Source organism: Hibiscus syriacus, unplaced genomic scaffold, assembly GCF_006381635.1.
Source record: "Hibiscus syriacus cultivar Baekdansim isolate YM2019G1 unplaced genomic scaffold, ASM638163v2 tig00016004_pilon, whole genome shotgun sequence".
Taxonomy (NCBI): domain Eukaryota; kingdom Viridiplantae; phylum Streptophyta; class Magnoliopsida; order Malvales; family Malvaceae; genus Hibiscus; species Hibiscus syriacus.
Genome location: NW_024062379.1, coordinates 1,161,809 through 1,180,541, shown reverse-complemented (window position 1 = coordinate 1,180,541; position 18,733 = coordinate 1,161,809). Strand labels below are relative to the sequence as shown.

Sequence of the window (18,733 nt, the reverse complement as noted above, 5' to 3'; positions counted from 1 at the left end):
GCGTATAGAACTGCATTCAAGACTCCTTTGGGGATGTCACCCTTCAAGTTGGTGTATGGTAAAGCTTGTCATCTCTCGGTTGAGCTTGAACACAAAGCTTATTGGGCCATCAAGCGATTGAATTTCGATGCTCAACTAGTTGGGGAGCAGAGATTACTTGAACTTAACGAAATTGAAGAGTTTAGAGCACAAGCATATAAGAATGCTCGGATATACAAGGAGAAAACCAAGAAGTGGCATGACCAGAAACTGATGCCACAACATTTTCATGAGGGGCAACAAGTCTTGCTTTACAACACCATACTCAAACTCTTTCCTGGGAAACTTAAATCTCGATGGTCAGGACCATTTGAGGTGTATTATGTCTATCCCCATGGAGCTGTTGACATCAAGAGAATAGACAATGTGACGATCTTCAAGGTCAATGGCCAGCGTCTGCAAGCCTACAATGGAGTTCCACCACCACACAACAAGGACGTGTTACGTCTGCACGATACTGAAGCGTGCCCAGAGAAGAACCAAAATTTGATGCCAGGGCATGGAATTTGTGTCTGTGCATAAATAAAAATTTAAAATTTAAGTTTTTCTTTATTTTTATTTTTATTTTGTAATTAATTTTTGATATGATTTGGAGGGATCACAGTGCTGCAAACCGTGCAAGGAGCGGTTACCAAAGGGAGGAAAGGACAATGCATTAATTGGAGAGATATTCTTTTGATTTGTTTCTTTTTATTTAATTTAATTTATGACATTTCTTTTTCTCTTTCCACAGACTTGTCCTATCACCATCATTACTTTTTGGCAGTTTTTTTTCATTCCCCATGCACGCACAAACCCCCACCCACTCACTCCTCTCTTAACCATCCTATCACACATTTTCCCTCTTAAATTTTTAATTTTTTCTTTTCTCTTTCTTTATTAATTTTTTCTCTTTCATTTTAACTTTTACTTTTTCTCTTTCCTTTATTCATCTTCTTCTTTTGTTATTCTCTCCATAGCCAAAATACATCCAAGTTTTTAAAGCTTTCAAAAGTTTCTTCCTTTATTATTTTTCTTACTTCATATACACACGAAAATGATGTGTTCAAGACTGGCTCCAACCGACACTACCGCTTGGCAACAGTTCGAAGATGACGAGGCTAAGGCTCGGTTCCAAAACTTCAAGAACCGAAAACTCTTTTTTGAGTTAGGATTTATTTTTACCGAGGAAACTGATGGTGGTTTTGGACCCGATGTTATGGACATCGTGACACCGCTCAAGTGGAAGAAATTTACCCGTCATCCTGGTTCGGTGAATGCCTCGGTGGTTAAGGAGTTCTACGCGAATATTTCCAAGCCCAACCAACACTCCATCTTCATTCGCGGTAAGCAGATCCGTGTTACACCTTCTGCTATTAATCGTTATTTTCATTTGCAGGATGTTGTGGATAACCATGCCAAGTTCGAAGAGGAGGCTGATAGTAACACATACGATGGGGTCTTGGAGGACCTTTGTTTTGAAAACACTGAGTGGAATGGGCGTCAAACGAGTCGATACTCGGTCAACCGAGAACGTCTTCAGCTGCGCGCCAAGTTATGGAATCACTTCCTTAAGCATAAACTCATGCCGACTTCTCACAACACGACGGTACTACACAATCAAATGCCGAGGCAAGGTTACTTGCTCTCGAGGAAGCTGTGATGCAGACTCAGACACACCTGCATGCTTTACACAGTGACATCCGTAACTTCTTTGGATACGTGAAGCATAGAGATGTTGAGGTGGAATCAATGTTTCAAGAAATTATTCCCCACGGTCAACGGAATTTCTCTGGCTTCCCAGATGAAATTATGCCGGCATTTAATGCCGAGGCATCTCCAGAGCCCGAACAAGATGCAGCCGATCCTTCCGCTGATGATCCGAGTCCTACTCTGCACCGTTCCGAAACTCCTGAGTATCCGGTCACTGTCCCTGTCGAAGAAACACCCAACCCTGTCCCATCACCCAAACCTTCTCCTGCACCACGTCGAGGCAAATGCATCAAAACCACGGCTAGACGCTCCAATATTGCGCATTATTACTCCACTTTGTCCGAGTCCAGCCCAGCACCTATACGCAAGCGCACCCGACGAGGAGCTACTAGCACCTCCAAGGCAACACCACAGACTCATTGAGGTACATCTCTTACATCCATTCTCATTTAGTTGTATTTCATTGCATGGCATATAGTTTATATTTATTATAATTCTCTTTCAGCATTGAGGACAATGCTTCCCTTAAGTTTGGGGGAGGTATGGTTCTTGGTAGGTCATATGCATGATAGCATTAGCATAGGTTTATGCCATGGCATCAGAAAATGGTAGGACAGTTAGATGAAATTTTTTTAGGATACCCGATAATGATAATGTTAGGCTAGAATCTGAATGTAAATGACTGTTGAGAATGATAGAACTCACTCTAGGGCTTGATTCTTTGTGAAAAACTTTTACACGATTTGTATGTTATCTATACTTAGAAAATTTAGAAAATTTTTATGAAAGAACACTAGTTAGTTTTGGCATTGAAATATAGTTTTGTGCTTAAAAGAAAAATAAAAAACAAACTCCCTTAAAAATGAAACTGTGAATAAATGCTTAGGCATAGCTGTAGAGGGACACTCCTCTTTGCCATGGCATTGCCTAGAACTTTCTTTAATAAATGGCAGCCTTCTGCATATGAGTGAATGAAAGTAGTCACGGGATGACTCTACTTAACTAGCTCGGGGGTGGAAGGTATGCTCCCTTTCATCTAGAGTGTGGGAGAGTAGGTGTGATGAGCTGACTCCCTTCGTAACAGCATTAAAAAAATCAAAGAAAAAGGAGTAAAAATGTGATTGATGAATAAGTAAATGTCTTGGCAAAAACTAGGGGGCTTGATTAGAAATAGTCTATGTTTGCTAAATATAGATTGGATACAATCACGCACACACACTACCACAAGGGATTTTGGCCTAAGGAAAAGTACTTGAATTCTTGATAAGTCTAGCATGTTGAAGATTATTTTTTTTTCTGAGGGTTGAAATTCAATTTTGTCCTACGCCCCTACTGTAGAAAATTGCCATGACATTTTGCTTATGTAACTGCTATCCATTGCTTGAAGACAAGCAATAGCTTAAGTTTGGGGGTGTGTTAACTTCCTAAAAAGGCTACTTTTAAGGCCTTTTTCACTTAAGTTATTGTTTTTTTAAAAGCTCATTTTAGACATTTTAGGATCATGTAGTTGCATATAGTGCATTTGTGGTGGTTGTGCTATTTTATTTCTTAATGGTGCTATTTGAGGGAAAGGTGCAGTTTGTTTGTGGTGTGCAGGGAATAGCAAGAAAAAAGGATTCTTTGGGAAGTAATGTCGCGACATTACACGTTGCTAAAGCAGATTGAAATGACTTGGCATTTTCGACCCAGAAAAAGACAAAAAAATATTTCTGCATAAGGACAGTTGGCACTGGACAGTTGTCTCTGCACGTGAAGGACTGTTGTAACCGCCTGCCAGAACTGCCAAAGGACCACTGCCACTTGAAGGATAAGGTTCACACCCAACATGTGATTCTAGGGGTATGAGGGGTATTTTGCACCCAACAACCTCATCATTACCCCTAGATATTTTTTATTATATATGACACCTCATGGGGGAGAAAAAAAGGAGAGGGATGAGGACGAACACTGTAGCAAAAATCAGATTTTTATTTTTCTTTTTCCCTTCTTCTTCCTTGGGATATTCCTCCATTGATAAAGCTCCAAAGAGTGGCGAGCTAGGAGCCGAAAGGAGTTAGGGAGCTAGGTGGTTCACGGTGGTCGAGAGGAGACCTCCGGTGGCGCGTCGAAGGCTTCTTCTCAACTTCCCTTTTTACTGCTATTTTATATTTATTTGTGGGTTGTTGGAACAAATATTTTCATGACTTTGTGTTTGGATATTTTGAACCCCACCATGAACTAACTTATTTGGTGGTGGTTGATTTAATGGTTGCTTGAACTTTATTTTTAATGGTATATTTAAGTTTATTTTGGTTCTTTATTTTCTTTGCTTATGAATGCTTCACTATCTAGGCTTGTAAGAGGTATGGAAATGTCCATTTCTTAGATGAAGGTTAGGTATTCGGAAGAATCCTAAGCTAAAAATACTTGTAAGTATTCGGAAGAAACGCAAGATAAGATCCTCATAAGCAATGGGTTATAGTATTTTCAAGGGGCTTTGAACCGACCTAGGAGTATTATAATCTAATCCCTTAGATCTCGGAAGAGACTAGGATAGGATTTCAACGACTAAAAAGGGTGTCTTTATCAATAGGGTAGGCTATCCAACATCGTTGAGTGAGAGCAGATACCTTGGCATCCTATTCTGTTAGGTTCTTTAGAACACTTTAGGAAAGCTCTGTCGAGTAAGTAAAGACCAGTTAGCTTAAATATACTTGAGAAATAAGTTTAGTATCCGTAGATCAATCCCTACCATTCATTCTCTTGGAAGCTTATCACGTGAGGATTATTTTCTTTTCATTCTATTTTCTTTTTATTTATTGGTTTTACCATTTTTCATTGCCTTGACATTTCACCATACTCAACATTAAACATCCATCATTGCCATTGCATTTCCATTTGCTACACCATCAGACCATCACTCCATATCCACCAGCATACACATTTACATTGTCGTGACATTTGTATATATCAAGACTAACTATACTTAGATAGAATAGTGCATTGCTTTGGTTAGACTTTTGTAATTTCACCCAATCCATGTGGAGATGATACTCACTCATCATTATATTACTTGAGCGATTGTGTATACTTGCACATTATTTGCGTATAATTTATAGTACTCACAACACGCGAACAATATCTCTCTAACAATTGATATCAACTTTTAAATACTTTTATTTTACAAATTTTAAATTTTTGACCTAAATTTAAATGTTTATGCATGAACTTAAAATTGTATAAGATATCTCTCTAACAATTGATATCAATTTTTTTTCAAATGCATAACATTTTTGAAAAGCTTTTTGCATATGCACTTAATTTCAACAATTGATACGGCATAAAGTATTTTAGACTTCGATATATTGAATTTCATATGCTTCTAACATGTTTGTTATTCTTTGTTGAAATTCAATTTTGTTTAAGTGTCAAGCTCTCAAAACTAATTTTTTTTGGAATGCTATTATTGAGGGGGAGCTTTTGATTTTTCAAATAAATTTTAAATGTCAAATTTATCACTTACTCTCCAATGTTATTTTAGAACTTCAAAGATTGAATTATTTTTTATATAACAAAAAGGGGGAGAAGTATGGTTTGAAAATTTTAGTTTCTTAATAAAAAGGGGGAGCTTAACATTTTTATATATTTTCCAACAATTGGTAACAATTGATATCCTTTTGTAACAAATGGTATCTTTTTCATTAAACATTTTATTAAGGGGAAGTTTTGCCAAAAACAATTTTTCAAATGTTTTGTTATATCAAAAAATGAGAGATTGTTGAACTATGTTTTGATATAACAATTTATGGCAAAATGTTTTTGGACTTGAATTGAATTTATTCAAATTTTCAAAGAGAAAGAGGAAATCGACCATTGTGCCAAGTTAATCCGCTAACGTACCACATCAATATTTTGTCATCTCTAATAACAATTATGAACTTCGAGTGATTGATTTGTTATAAGTTGATAACATTAGTAATCAAATCATTAGTTTTTAAAGCATTAATGTAAAATAAAAGAAACTTACTCGAACATGAATAATCATGTATATAATTTATTGTTGAAATAGAATAGGCTCAATAGAACAACCAAAAAAGCTGCAATAGGGGTGAATCGGAAAAAATGGTTTAGGGAGTAAGGAGAATGAAAAGATAAAAACTTTTGCACAACGATTTATAGTGGTTTGACTTCTCAACTAAGTCTACCTCCGCTACCTTAACTCCTCACTAAGGATTTTCCAACTAATTCACTAATTTATTCTTTCTTTTTCAAGGATTAAGAGTAACCTTTACAAACTCCCTAATTTTTCACTTAGCTAAGCTATAACCAATCCCCTTTACAAAAGGTAAAAAGAAGTAAACAAATAAAACCTCTTAAAGGTAGGGTGTTTACAAATTAAAGCTCACAAGAACAAAATATTTACAAAAGAAAGTAAAATAGGAATGAAAAACTCTTCTCTTGTGTTTGAATGCTTGGATAGGTGTTCTAACCTTTCTTCAAGTGTTTTGAACTTGTATTTATATGTTGGATTTGTGGTCGTTTCTAGTCGTTGGGAGTCTTTTAGAGCCGTTGGAGATGTTTGTCTCTGCAAAATAAAACTGCCAAAAAACAGAGGGTACCGGTACTCCTATATAGAGTATCGGTACTACCTTTGTTATTTTTAAATCAACTAGTCGTTACTAGCCATTGGGGCCTGATGGTATCGATGTATCGATACTATGCCTATGGTATCGATACTACTATACAAAGAAGTATCGGTACTCCCTTGGGTATTGGTACCATTTTTTCATTCTAGAATTTGAGCAACACTGGTAGTATCGATACTACCTAGTGAGTATCGATACTTACCTTACCTTTGGTATCGATACCATATGAACAGTATCGGTACTGTTCATGAGGTATCGATACTGTAAAAACAATATCGGTACTTCTAGTCCAGAAAAATATTTTGTGCTCAATTCCAAGTTAAATGGACTTTGAATTATTTTTGAAAACTTTGAATAAATTAATTCAAGTCCAAAAACATTTTGCCTTAATTGTTATATCAAAAATATAGTTCAATAATCTCCCCTTTTTGATATAATAAAACATTTGAAAATTTATTTTTGACAAAACTCCCCCTTAATGAAATATTTAATGAAAAAAAATACCAATTGTTGGAAAAAGTATAAAAATGTTTAGTTCCCCCTTTTTCATTAAGAAATTGATTTTTTTTTCAAACCATAGTTCTCCCTTTTTGTTGTATCAAAAAATAATTCAACTTTAAAGTTCTAAAATAACATTGGAAAGTAAGTGATAAACTTGACATTAAAAACATTTGAAAAATCAAAGTTCCCCCTCAAAAAGTCCATTCCAAACAAAAAATGACTTTAAAAGATTGATACGTAAACAAAATTGAATTTCAACAAATAATAACAAACATGTTAGTAGCACATGAAATTCAATATATCCAAGCCTAAAATACTTTATGCAATACTAAATGTTGAAATTAAGTGCATATGCATAAAGCTTTCAAAAATGTTATGCATTTGAAAAATTGATATCAATTGTTAGATAGATATCATTTACATTTTAAATCACATGCATAAACATTTAAATTTAGGTTAAAAAAATTAAAATTTTAAAATCAAAACATTTGGAAAATTGATTTCAATTGTTAGAGATATATCATTTGCATTTTAAACCCAATTTTGACCAAAATTCATTATGATGAACAAAAATATATGAAAAATCATTAAAACTTTAAAATGTTCATCACAACACCTTTTTAATATACATAAGATAGAAAACATAAAATCATTTAAAATCAAAACACATACATGCATAAACCTAAATGAACAACCAATTATGCAAAATAAAAAAACTTTTAAGCTTAGAGGTTACCCATTCCTTTTTCAAGTATGGCTAGAGCATTTGAACATCTTCATTTTCATCACCATTGCTCCCACACACCTACAAGAGACATTTAAGTATATTTTGATATCCAAAATTCTTTGGATCCTTGGACGTTAGTTTCAATGCCCCTTGTTCCCTTAGGAACTCATATTTGTCTAATTTTTAAAAAAAATCTATTCTTTATAGGACAAACATGCTCCATATGACCACGAAAATGGCAATATGACCATTTTGCCATTTTTAAACATAATGAGTTGTTTTTAGAAATTAATTCTTTTTCTTTTGTTAAGTTTTTAAGCTTAACTTTCAAATCAAAATTTTCTTTTTCTAAATAATTTATTTTGACTTTTGAAAGCTCTAAATAATTTTTCAAACTTTCATTTTGTTTTTCAAAGTCAACTTTTGCTTTCAAAACCAATTCATTTTCAACTTTAAGTTTTAAAATTAATTTCTTATATTTGGAATTCATGGTCTCAAATTCCAAATAAGCTCATTATAAGCAACTTGTAACTCATCAAACGAATAAGAATAGAATTCATTTGAGTTATAAGTTACCATTGAATCTTTTCTGATGGCCATGAGGCATAGGTTGGCTACTTCATCTTCATCATTGAAGTCATCTTCATCACTCCAAGCTACTACAAGTGTCTTTTTCTTGCTTGATCTCTTCTTCTTTAGGAGGAGACATTCATACTTGACATGCCCCGTTCTTTGACAATTGAAGCACACCGGGGGAGTCTTCTTCTTGCTTGATTCATGCTTCACTACCTTGGAAGTCATGAATTTTTTGAACCTTTTGAAGAGCTTGGCCATCTATTCATCATCATCGTCGTCTTCATCCACGTCTTTATTTGAATCTTGATTGCTCTCATTGGTGGATTTGAAGGCAATGTTTACCTCCTCCTTCTTCTTGTTTTGCTTATCTTCATCTTTTTCCTCTTTCTTCACCATCAACTCATGAGAGAAAAGAGAACCAATCATCTCATCAAGAGTGAGAGACTTTAGATTCTTAGCCCCAATGATTGTCGTCTTCTTCGATTGCCAAGACTTTGGAAGAGAGTATATCATCTTCCTCACAAGCTTCTCATTAGGGACTACTTCTCCAAATCCCTTTAGACTGTTGACAATCACAGAAAATATATCCGTCATAGCTTTGATATCTTCATCCGGTTTCATCTTGAAATTCTCATAGCTATGGTTGAGAAGACTTATCTTGGTTTCCCTCACATCATCGGTTCCTTCATGAGTAACTTGGAGCTTATCCCATATCTCCTTGGCATTGGAACAAGATGAGAGTCTTCCATATTCTTCTGGGCCTAATGCACAAAAGAGAATGTGCATAGCCTTAGCATTGAGTTGAAACTTCTTATTCTCTCCATTACTCCAATCGTCCATCTCGCCGGTTTGAATGGTGTATCATTTCATGATAGAGTTCCAACTTCCTAAATCATTTGTTTGAATGAAGAGCATAATCATATTCTTCCAATAGGCATAATTGGCTCCATTGAAGTAGGGTGGTTTGTTGACCGGTTGTGAATCTTTAATGTAATAGGCACTGGAGGTTGAAGCCATCTCTTGTCGGTTGCGTTAGAAATCGGTAGAGCTTCTTCGAGGATCGTCTCAAGGTTGTTAAACCTTTTAATGAGTCAAGTTCTGATATCAATTGTTAGAATCGAATAGGCTCAAAACAACAACCGAAAAAGTTGCAATAGGGGTGAATTGGCAATAACGGTTTAGGGAGTAAGGAGAATGAAAAGATAAAAACTTTTGCATAGCGATTTATAGTGGTTCGACTTCTCAACTAAGTCTACATCCACTACCTTAGCTTCTCACTAAGGATTTTCCAACAAATTCACTAATTTGTTATTTCTTTTTCAAGTATCAAGAGTAACTTTTACAAACTCTCTAGTTTTTCACTTGGCTAAATTAGAACCAATCCCCTTTACAAAAGGAAAAAAGAAGTAAACAAATAAAACATCTTAAAGGTAGGGTGTTTACAAATTAAAGCTCACAAGAACAAAATATTTACAAGAGAAAGTAAAATAGGAATGAAAAACTCTTCTCTTGTGTTTGAATACTTGGATATGTGTTTTAACCCTTCTTCAAGTGTCTTGAACTTGTATTTATATGTTGGAATGAAGTTGTGGCTGTTTCTAGCCGTTGGAAGTCTTTTAGAGCCGTTAAGGATGTTTTTCTCTGTAAAATAAAGTTTCCCAGAACAGAGGGTATCAGTACTCTTATGTGGAGTATCGATACTTTGTTATTTTTTAATCAACTAGCCATTACTAGCCATTGGAGCTTGATGGTATCGATACTATGTCTATGGTATCGATACAACTATACAAAGTAGTATCGATACCCAAAAGGGTATCAATACCATTTTTGTATTCTGAAATTTGAGCAATGATGGTAGTATCGATACCTCCCTTACCTTTGGTATCGATACCATATGAATAGTATCAGTATTGTTCATGAGATATCGACAATGTAAAAACAATATCGATATTTCTAATCCAGAAAATTATTTTATGCTCAATTCCAAGTTGAATAGACTTTGAATTGTTTTTAAAAACTTTGAATGAATTCAATTCAAGTCCAAAAACATTTCACCTTAATTGTTATATTAAAATATATAATTCAACATTTACCCATTAAAATTTTATCACAAGAAGCACTAGTTGAGCCCATTAAATTGATATTAATATAAATAATTAATTAATACACTATTATATCTCGAATTCAATAGGTTCAAAATACATTTTATACTTGGATATAGTATACTTTTCTAAATTAGTATATAAAAATAATAAAGATATTAACTTTTAAAAAGTATTGGCATACAATGATAATGTCATTAGCTTTCTAAAAATATTTAAAATTATAAAATAAAAATAATAAAAACTTTAAAAAAAACCTAAATCTAAAAGATAAATAATAAAACCTAACGTAATATTCTCCCCCAATGAATTGAAATCAAACCTCCCAAAAGTTTTTCATTTCAAGTTGTAAATTAAATAGATATAAAAATTCAATCAAAATCAAAATAATAATAATATAAAAAATCAAACCTCCCATTAAGCTGGTTGTAATTGTTGTGCTCAAAGCTCTAACTATTATTTCCTGTTTCAATAAAACATAATCTGAATAACATGATCTTACAATGTCTTTATTTGTTCATCCACCAAAATGGTAGAAACCATTTCTCTCCTCAAATGTCTGCAGGACTGTCAATCTCCTGAACAACACAAAAGGCAAAACAAACGAAACAGGTCTGAGTGTCCACAATCTTCAAGCAGTGCCGAGATATATGTAAGAGTTACCTTATCCTCGAGCACAGCTCCATCGGGAATTCGCAAAGGTTGCCCAGGGTCCACATCGATTATAACTTTCCCCTTTTAAGAATACAAACCATCAAAATGAGTTAAACGACAAAGTTCCAGACTCACTGGCAGTACAAAAACAGTAGACTTAGAAACCTCAAAGAAAGCAAACCCATTCATTTTTACCCAATCCGTACATTCTCCAAATATATGTGCATGTATGTGCACGGTGGTGCCCTGAAAACCTACATGCAAAGCATATTTCTTGCCCTGACTTCTCATTTTTCTCAAGTACCAATGTCCACTTTTCTGGATATAGGATGTAGGGGGACATGATCTTCCATGGACAATCCCAAATACATGAAAATCTTGAAAAATATTGAACATACTCTTGTCATACACATACATAAGTCCAAAACTCACAATCGAGTCCGAGTAACAAGAGTATTTCAATACACATAACACGATATCAGTATTGGCTGTACTCTTGATTTGTTTCAAAAACCAAGTAAACAATCCATACCAAACATTGCAGATAGTAAATATTAATTTCAACCCAAAAAAAACAAAAAGAGAAATTTCGATAGGAATCAAATAGAATAGTTGAAGTTCCCAAAGAAAGTATAGAACTGATGGCACTTTTTCATTTTGTGGGAAAAGGAAATTTTATTTTGATAACAATTTACAGAAACTTCCATTGGACATATTCCCTATTGCTAGACATCAATCAATAATTAACAAATTATCAAATTATAGTGATTTGAAAATACTAACAAGCAACACTCGTCTGCAACTTCAGTACTGAAAATATGATAGTATCAAGTTTAAATGTAAACAAGATATGATGCAGGGGCAATAATATGGATACCTTGAGTGTTACATCAGCTCCAAACCAAACATCACCCTCCACTTCCAAGCTATCCAGCTTGACAATGCTAGGAATGGTTGTAAATCGACTTTTGAAATCGATTAGCTGACGAGGAAAACAGAGTTTAATAACATATTCAAGAAAATAAATGCAGCCACAATAAAGATAATGCCATTGTGAGTCCGCAACCCTCACCTTTTTGAATTTAGGTCCTAAAGCAATGTGAGGGTTACTAGGACTGACCCTATCACCATTTCGAACTAAAATGCCTTCCTTAAATGAGTAAAGGTCCGACTGTAGAACACAAAATTGATGCTTAGAATCTAAAGTCAGATGAAATAATAATTTCATTGAGATGTAGCATAAAAGTATAGTTTATGAAGAGAAATTTTTTTTTTTTGATAGGATAGTTTATGAAGAGAATCACCTGGAGAAGAAGTAAGTCTGATGTAGAATTCAATGGAAGGAAACGAGACTGTGGAATGGAAATGCCAACTGATTTTTTAAATAACTGCCTCAATGACAAAGCAACAACAACAAAAAATCCATCAGTTTCTTGCTTGATGTATCGTGTAAACCTGTCTGCAAAAATTTCAATTATAAAGCACCTTTGAATTAGAAAGGCTATCCAAACCCAGTGCACTCGTTCCTACAAGCCTTTTAATGGCTTTCAAATTTAGCCACCTGAGAAAAATGAAACAATAATTTAGCCTTTTTGCGTCTTGTTAGAACAAATTCACGAGGCATAGCAGCTCACTTACAGGTTTCTTGTATCAATGAATTTGAACCCTTTCACAAACTTGTTATGACCATGACAAAACAGAAAGGAAGACGGAACAAACAGTTAGATCAACCAAACAATATCTGAAAGAAATTATGCAATTGCACATTTGCACTATTGTTCTGTACATTTTGACATAGAAATTTTGGACAAAAAGTGCACATTTACACATTTTCATGTCTTTTTCTTTTTTGGATAAGTATTATAAGCAACTTACCTTTTGTGTATTTTCTGAAGTAAAATCTTCAAGCTATATCATGATGAAAGCAACAAAGTTAATTAACGATGTTTTGAAATATACATAGATATCAAATGAGTTTATCAGACACCAGCACATTTCATGAGATCACTTGCCTTGAACTTTCCTTGGAGTGAACTAGCCATAACATTGATTAAACCAATTGAGGTGGTTGGCATCACCTGAAAATAGTAAAGACTTACAAAAAAAATTTAGCCAAAGTAATATAATAAATGGAAACCATCCTTGCATACCTCCGAACAATATTCAATACTGTTTTGGGACAAATGGTTCAAGATTTCTGAATACCAAATCAAGGGGAACAACTACAGAATGAAGGTCATTAGACACCAGAAAATTAAGTATCAAAACCAATGCAAGGATACTGGGGTCCACAACACTGCCCACGTTGTCTGGGTTAACCACAAGGGCATACTCCTTACCCTGGAAACAATGAGATTAACAGTTTGCATCAGGATTCCTCCTGGCATTCGTTTGCATTTTCGTTCTCATGAATATTTTCTCTTATAGATGTGAGAAACAAAAAGAAACATTTTCCATATCACAAATACCTGGGAAAGTAATACATCAAGAGTTCCACCATTCATGAGGGAAAGGAATTGAGCGCCATGATTAGAAGATTGCCTTTGCAAAAATGAAAATTGAAGCATTGAGAAGAGCTTTCAGCAAATTGATACTCACAATTTAATCGCATACCAAATAATAATAAGCAAAAAGAAAAAGGACGCTACAAGCTCTATGTCTATGGTGTTCAATTGAAGATCAAACTATTGTTTTCAAGAGAAAAAGAGGATACTGACACTAGATTAGGCATTTTTCTGTTCATCAAAATGAAAGGTACTTAAAATTCTGAAATCAGGAAAATATACATCCAAAATAGAACAATCTAAAGGACTGGTATTTCATAAGAACAATGAGGAAAGAAAAAGAAAATATGAAGAATAAATTCACAGTGTAATAGCTGTTGAGTTACCTTTATTTGCATTCAAATTTATGGCTGAGTTCTACTATGAAATTTACCAAAACTTGCAGAAGTTGCTAAATATTATTATCATAGTTTATTCATACCATAAAATCTTATACTAACCAAAAAAATGAAAAAAAAAAAAATAATGAAGCTGTGAAAAAGGATGCAAAATTGGGCATACCATTCATCCTCGCCACCCTCACTGAAAATTGATTCATCTAGAGTTTGTTCGCCCTACATTAATCCAATTATTTTATCAAGAGGAAATCACAAATTTATGGACTGTAGAAAAGAATTCAAGAGCCAGTTATGCAATAAGAAAATACTAGTTGGGTTCTCAAAACTGTTCAAAAGGATGTATATCTAGCTAGGTTCGGAAATTTATCAAGAGTAAGTCACGAGGTAAAGGACTGCAAAAAAATCCAGAAGCAATAAAACAAGAAAAGCTAGATTCTCAAACCAGTTCAAAAGGATGTATATCGATGTCTGAGCTGGAATACTTCTCCAAAACCTACACATGATGATTTGGCTCAGTACCTTTGCTGAAATACAAGGATACAAATAGAATGTGTGGAAAAAATAAATCACCTTTAAGGTATCATTGTGTGTTCTCTTTGAGTTCATCAAAAACAGAGGAATGTTGCATCCATACTTGGAATTCAGTGACTACAATTGAAAGTATTAAACTAGTGAGCTCCAATGATATAGAACAAAATTACATATAACAAAAGCCCGTAACCAACCTGAATTTGGCTAACAATTAAGTCAAGATGTGTTGACCCATTTTTAACTTCCATCAAAGACCTGCACAAAGGAAAAAGAAATTGCACAAATTCAACTAAATGCCAAAAATGTTTCTATGATAAGAATGACTCATACATCAAAGACTAAAGTGACAAAGCACATCGATCCCTCAAATAAAAACTAGACAGGTCTTAAATTGTTCTCAAATATTAAGACCACTAAGGAGACTAGTAGTAAAGAATCATTTATTTATACAGAATAAGCATGTATGGTGCGTGAATGCCAAATATAATAACAAAAACAACTCATCCACAAGGCTGGTAGTAGTACGATATTCTGAAGTAAGCATGCCATCATAATATTACAAAAAGATTTAACCATTTATCTCAAACAAGATTCTATTCAAACCGTCTTCATGGAACAAAAAAAAATACACATATCACAGAAACTATATTTAATAAGTAGAAGCATAGCTTTAATATATAAATATGGCCTCCTCAAGAAATGCTCTCTTTTCCTGGAAATAAAAATAGCATCAACTTCCTAGAGGTTAGAATATTGCTTACTTGGGACCATTGAAACCCATATGTTTTCCAGAAGCTTCATTAAACTTCACCACAACAAGCTTATCCAAAAGCTGCTTAGATTCAGCAATATCTGCATCAGGGCATAAAGTATACAAACAAATTACACAAGTTATACAAGCTGGACTCCAATTTAATGCTATAATTTTGTTGTTGTTGCTATATAAATTCACAATATATAAAGAGAAAACATTACCATCAGAAAGAGGTGCTAAGTTGTCATAAGGAACAACAAGCACTTCATCACTTGCAGTTCCCTCGCTCTCACCTATGCTCTCTACTTTGTCCCTTTAATAAATATTAGATTTCATGTTAACCAAAAAATTGGAAATAATACCAATATAGAACCAAAGAGCAGATGAAACAGCGCAAAGGCAAACCATGAACACTCAACTCATATCAAATAGACAAACTTCTCAGTAAGAATTTGAAACAGACAGCAGAAAATAAGAAATAAACCAATCAAACCAAAAATCTATATTCTCTCTGAAAGAAAATCCTCAACCAAGCTACTTAAGGAAGGAACTACATAGTAATAACTCAAAATTATGCCTTCAACATATTGAGAAACTCATCACAACCCCAAATCTCTTAAATCATCAATCATGCACATCCTAACTTATAACAATAACCACCAAAAAACTTAGTTGGTTTCTTACTTCTTCTCTAGTTAAATCAATAATATCAGCATCCAATCCACATCTTAAGCCTATGCTTTATATAATCGATTTTGGTTACAGAGTACACAGATCAGAGATAAAACTCACTCAAGCTCCATATCCATCTTCTATAAAAAAAAAACAGAGGATTCAAATCTCAACATACGTGATTCTCATTTCTGTAGAATCCACATTTCAGTAGCCAAACTCTAAAGCACAAAACATTTCCATCCAAACCGATGTTCCACCTAATCAGAAAGCCCGGAAAGACAAAATCCAATCAACCACATTCTATCCCAAAATAAAGAGTTCCACCTAGTCAAAGCATTCAAATTGCTATCAAAGCTCAAAACATTAAAATTTCAAACCAAGAAAAACATACTCGTTGGTAGCCTTCGTCCGAATCCCCTTTGCCCCATCTTTCTTCTTCTCCTCCAACATAAGACACTTAGTGATCATATTACACACCAAATAAACGAACTGGACAGAATCATTAGCCGGTATCGGATAAGTAACCTTCTTATAATACTCCCACGGCATACTTGAATCAACCAAGGCAACTATCGGAATCCCCAACCTTTCCGCTTCCAAAAAGACCGAACTTTTCCTCTCGGTATCGAAAATCACAACACAATCCGGCATCTTGGTAGGCGCAAAAACCAGTTTCTTGTTCCTAGACCGAAACTTCTTTGGACTAAAACTGTTGGTCAAAAACCCACGCAATCTCCAGAGACTGCTAGCCCTCTCGGGGCTTAAGCTCGAGACTCTGGTCGTCATCTCGTCGATAATGGGTTGGAAAAGTGGGTTAGTGTTGATGAAGAGGAAAGAGGAAGACGGATCACGCGAGAGGTAGGAGAGGAAGTTGAGAGCATTGCGGAGACAGATCAGGGTCTTGTCGGAATCGATAATGGCTTGTCTGTTTCGGAAGCCGTAGGTAAATTGTTTGAAATGGTGGGTAGCAACTTGACGGCCGATGTGAGCATTTGTTGTTAAGAGTTTTTGGATTACAACCGAATGGATGGTCATTTTTATTCAAAAGAAAAGATTCGAAGTGGGAAGAAGCTAAGGTTTAATGAGTTGATTGAATCTACTCCAAAAGCTTTTAACTTTAGTGAAGCATTTCAGGATTTAGGGTTTAATGTGGTTTTGCAGATTTGAGAAACTCTTATATACGAACAAGATGTGTTTATGGTGATACTTGGATGGGTTCGGGTTCAGTTGAATCGACCCTTTTATTTTGCTCATCTGATTATAATAATTTCAATCTAAGCCACAAAACTTTCAAATTTTGCTTTTTAAGTCAGTGTTGTTAATTTGTTTAATAAAATTTAGGTTAAACTACTCGTTTAATACCTAAACAATCAGTTTTTGTTCGTTTTAATACCTAATATTTCAATTTTTTAAAATCATACCTAACATTTAGTTTTTGTTTCACTTTAGTACTCGTTAAAAACGTAACGTTATGTTTTGATTTTTTAAAAAGTTTAGGTACTAAAACGGATAAAAATTAATAGTTTAGGTACTAAACGCGTTAAATTTTTAACAGTGGGTACTAAAATGAAACAAAACCAAAACGTTAAATATGATTTTAAAAAAATTGAAAGTTTATGTACTAAAACATATCATAATTGATGGTTTAAGTACTAAACACATAATTTATCCTAAAATTTATATTCAACTTAATCGTTATTGAATAAAGCTTAAAATTTGAAGTTCGAAATCGAATAATTTCTTACATAATAAATAGGGATGAGTGCTTATAATTTTTAAAGTCACTTCGATAATCTAACACGTATTTATAAAATAATATAATTATAAAAGTGATATTAAATAAATGATATTAATCCAAACTGATATTTAATATATATATTAATTTTGTTAGGAATATAACAAGTTATTGAGTTAGTTTGGTGATTGGGTGTTTAGCCTTAGTTCCTAATGGCCTTTTGGTTAGAGTCTTACGAAATCATTTTTTTCATAAAGTAACTCTAACAAAATGATGTCTTTTGGACTTTTTGAACATTAAAATAATCTCGTCAAAACGACGTCGTTTTGATGAGACAACCATATCATTAACGTCACGGTCTGTAGCTGTCATATTATCGTCTCGTTAAATCATTAACAACGAAGAAATATAATCGCACTTAAAAATAGATGTTAGTGCTAAAATTAATAAAACTAAAAATTTGGTTGTATAAACCAGTCAGCACCTAAATTTTTCAAAACCACACATAGCATTAAAATTAGGGAGCTACAGTGAACTATCCAATTTACTGCATCAACCCAACCCTAACAATCAAATAAAAAAAACACTCACTACAACAATGAAACAACCTCGGATTGAAGGGAGCATCCACGAACAACCAAGACCCCATTGTGGACCTCAAATCAGACCATAATAGAATAAAGCAGAACCCCACTTGAAATGAAAGAATGCAGAGACTAAGCCGAAAAATGGCAGCAAAACAACCCAGGTAGCAACATCCCAAATCGAGAAATACATAAACTAAGTCGAAACATACCCAATGGGAATGAAACAGCCACGATCCTGCACAACAAGACAACATAAAGCACCCAATTGCCCAAGGCAGCAACCAAATTCATGAACCCCAAGAAACCGCTCTCCCTATGCTCCAACACGCAGGACAAACTGATCTGAGCACAAAAGAATCCTAGAAACCAGAGCAATATGAACCAAAAAAGAGAGTCCTCGTGAGAATTTCTTTTTAAAGGCATTATCAATCGAAATCATCGTAGGATCTTTAATAAAATTGTTCACGGATATAATCTAATCGGGCCAATTACTCTTACGCCACCAGGCAATCCTGGCAACGAAGATATCAAAAATTTGTTTTTCATGGACAGGTTCACCGTTAAAGACCACCTCCTTAGGATACAACCTAATCGACCAGGCTAACCCGTGGAGCGCCACCAACCATACTGGAA

The 18,733-nt window shown here is 34.3% G+C and overlaps 1 protein-coding gene across 1 annotated transcript; it reads right to left on the bottom strand.

Annotated features, from left to right (window-relative positions):
• Positions 1-10,721: 10,721 nt before the first annotated feature.
• Positions 10,722-16,928, bottom strand: LOC120208193 (UTP--glucose-1-phosphate uridylyltransferase-like). Its single transcript, XM_039207526.1, has 19 exons — positions 16,170-16,928; positions 15,325-15,416; positions 15,111-15,201; positions 14,544-14,604; positions 14,389-14,466; positions 14,261-14,311; positions 13,982-14,034; positions 13,385-13,457; positions 13,199-13,256; positions 13,067-13,113; positions 12,929-12,994; positions 12,792-12,824; positions 12,555-12,592; positions 12,402-12,477; positions 12,221-12,304; positions 11,989-12,087; positions 11,794-11,898; positions 10,926-10,997; positions 10,722-10,840 (listed from the first exon to the last, which is right to left on the bottom strand). The coding sequence occupies exons 1-19, from the start codon at positions 16,811-16,813 to the stop codon at positions 10,814-10,816; spliced, it is 1,848 nt and encodes a 615-aa protein (XP_039063457.1). The 5' UTR covers positions 16,814-16,928; the 3' UTR covers positions 10,722-10,813.
• Between the last annotated feature and the right edge of the window lie 1,805 nt (positions 16,929-18,733).

Excerpts from the sequence above, each read along its gene's own strand:
- LOC120208193 (XM_039207526.1), bottom strand. The coding sequence starts at position 16,813 with ATGACCATCCATTCGGTTGTAATCCAAAAACTCTTAACAACAAATGCT. Across the intron at positions 13,114-13,198 it reads GGGCAGTGTTGTGGACCCCA|AAATCTTGAACCATTTGTCC; the intron begins GTATCCTTGCAT and ends TTTGGTATTCAG. Across the intron at positions 12,995-13,066 it reads GTATTGAATATTGTTCGGAG|GTGATGCCAACCACCTCAAT; the intron begins GTATGCAAGGAT and ends TACTATTTTCAG.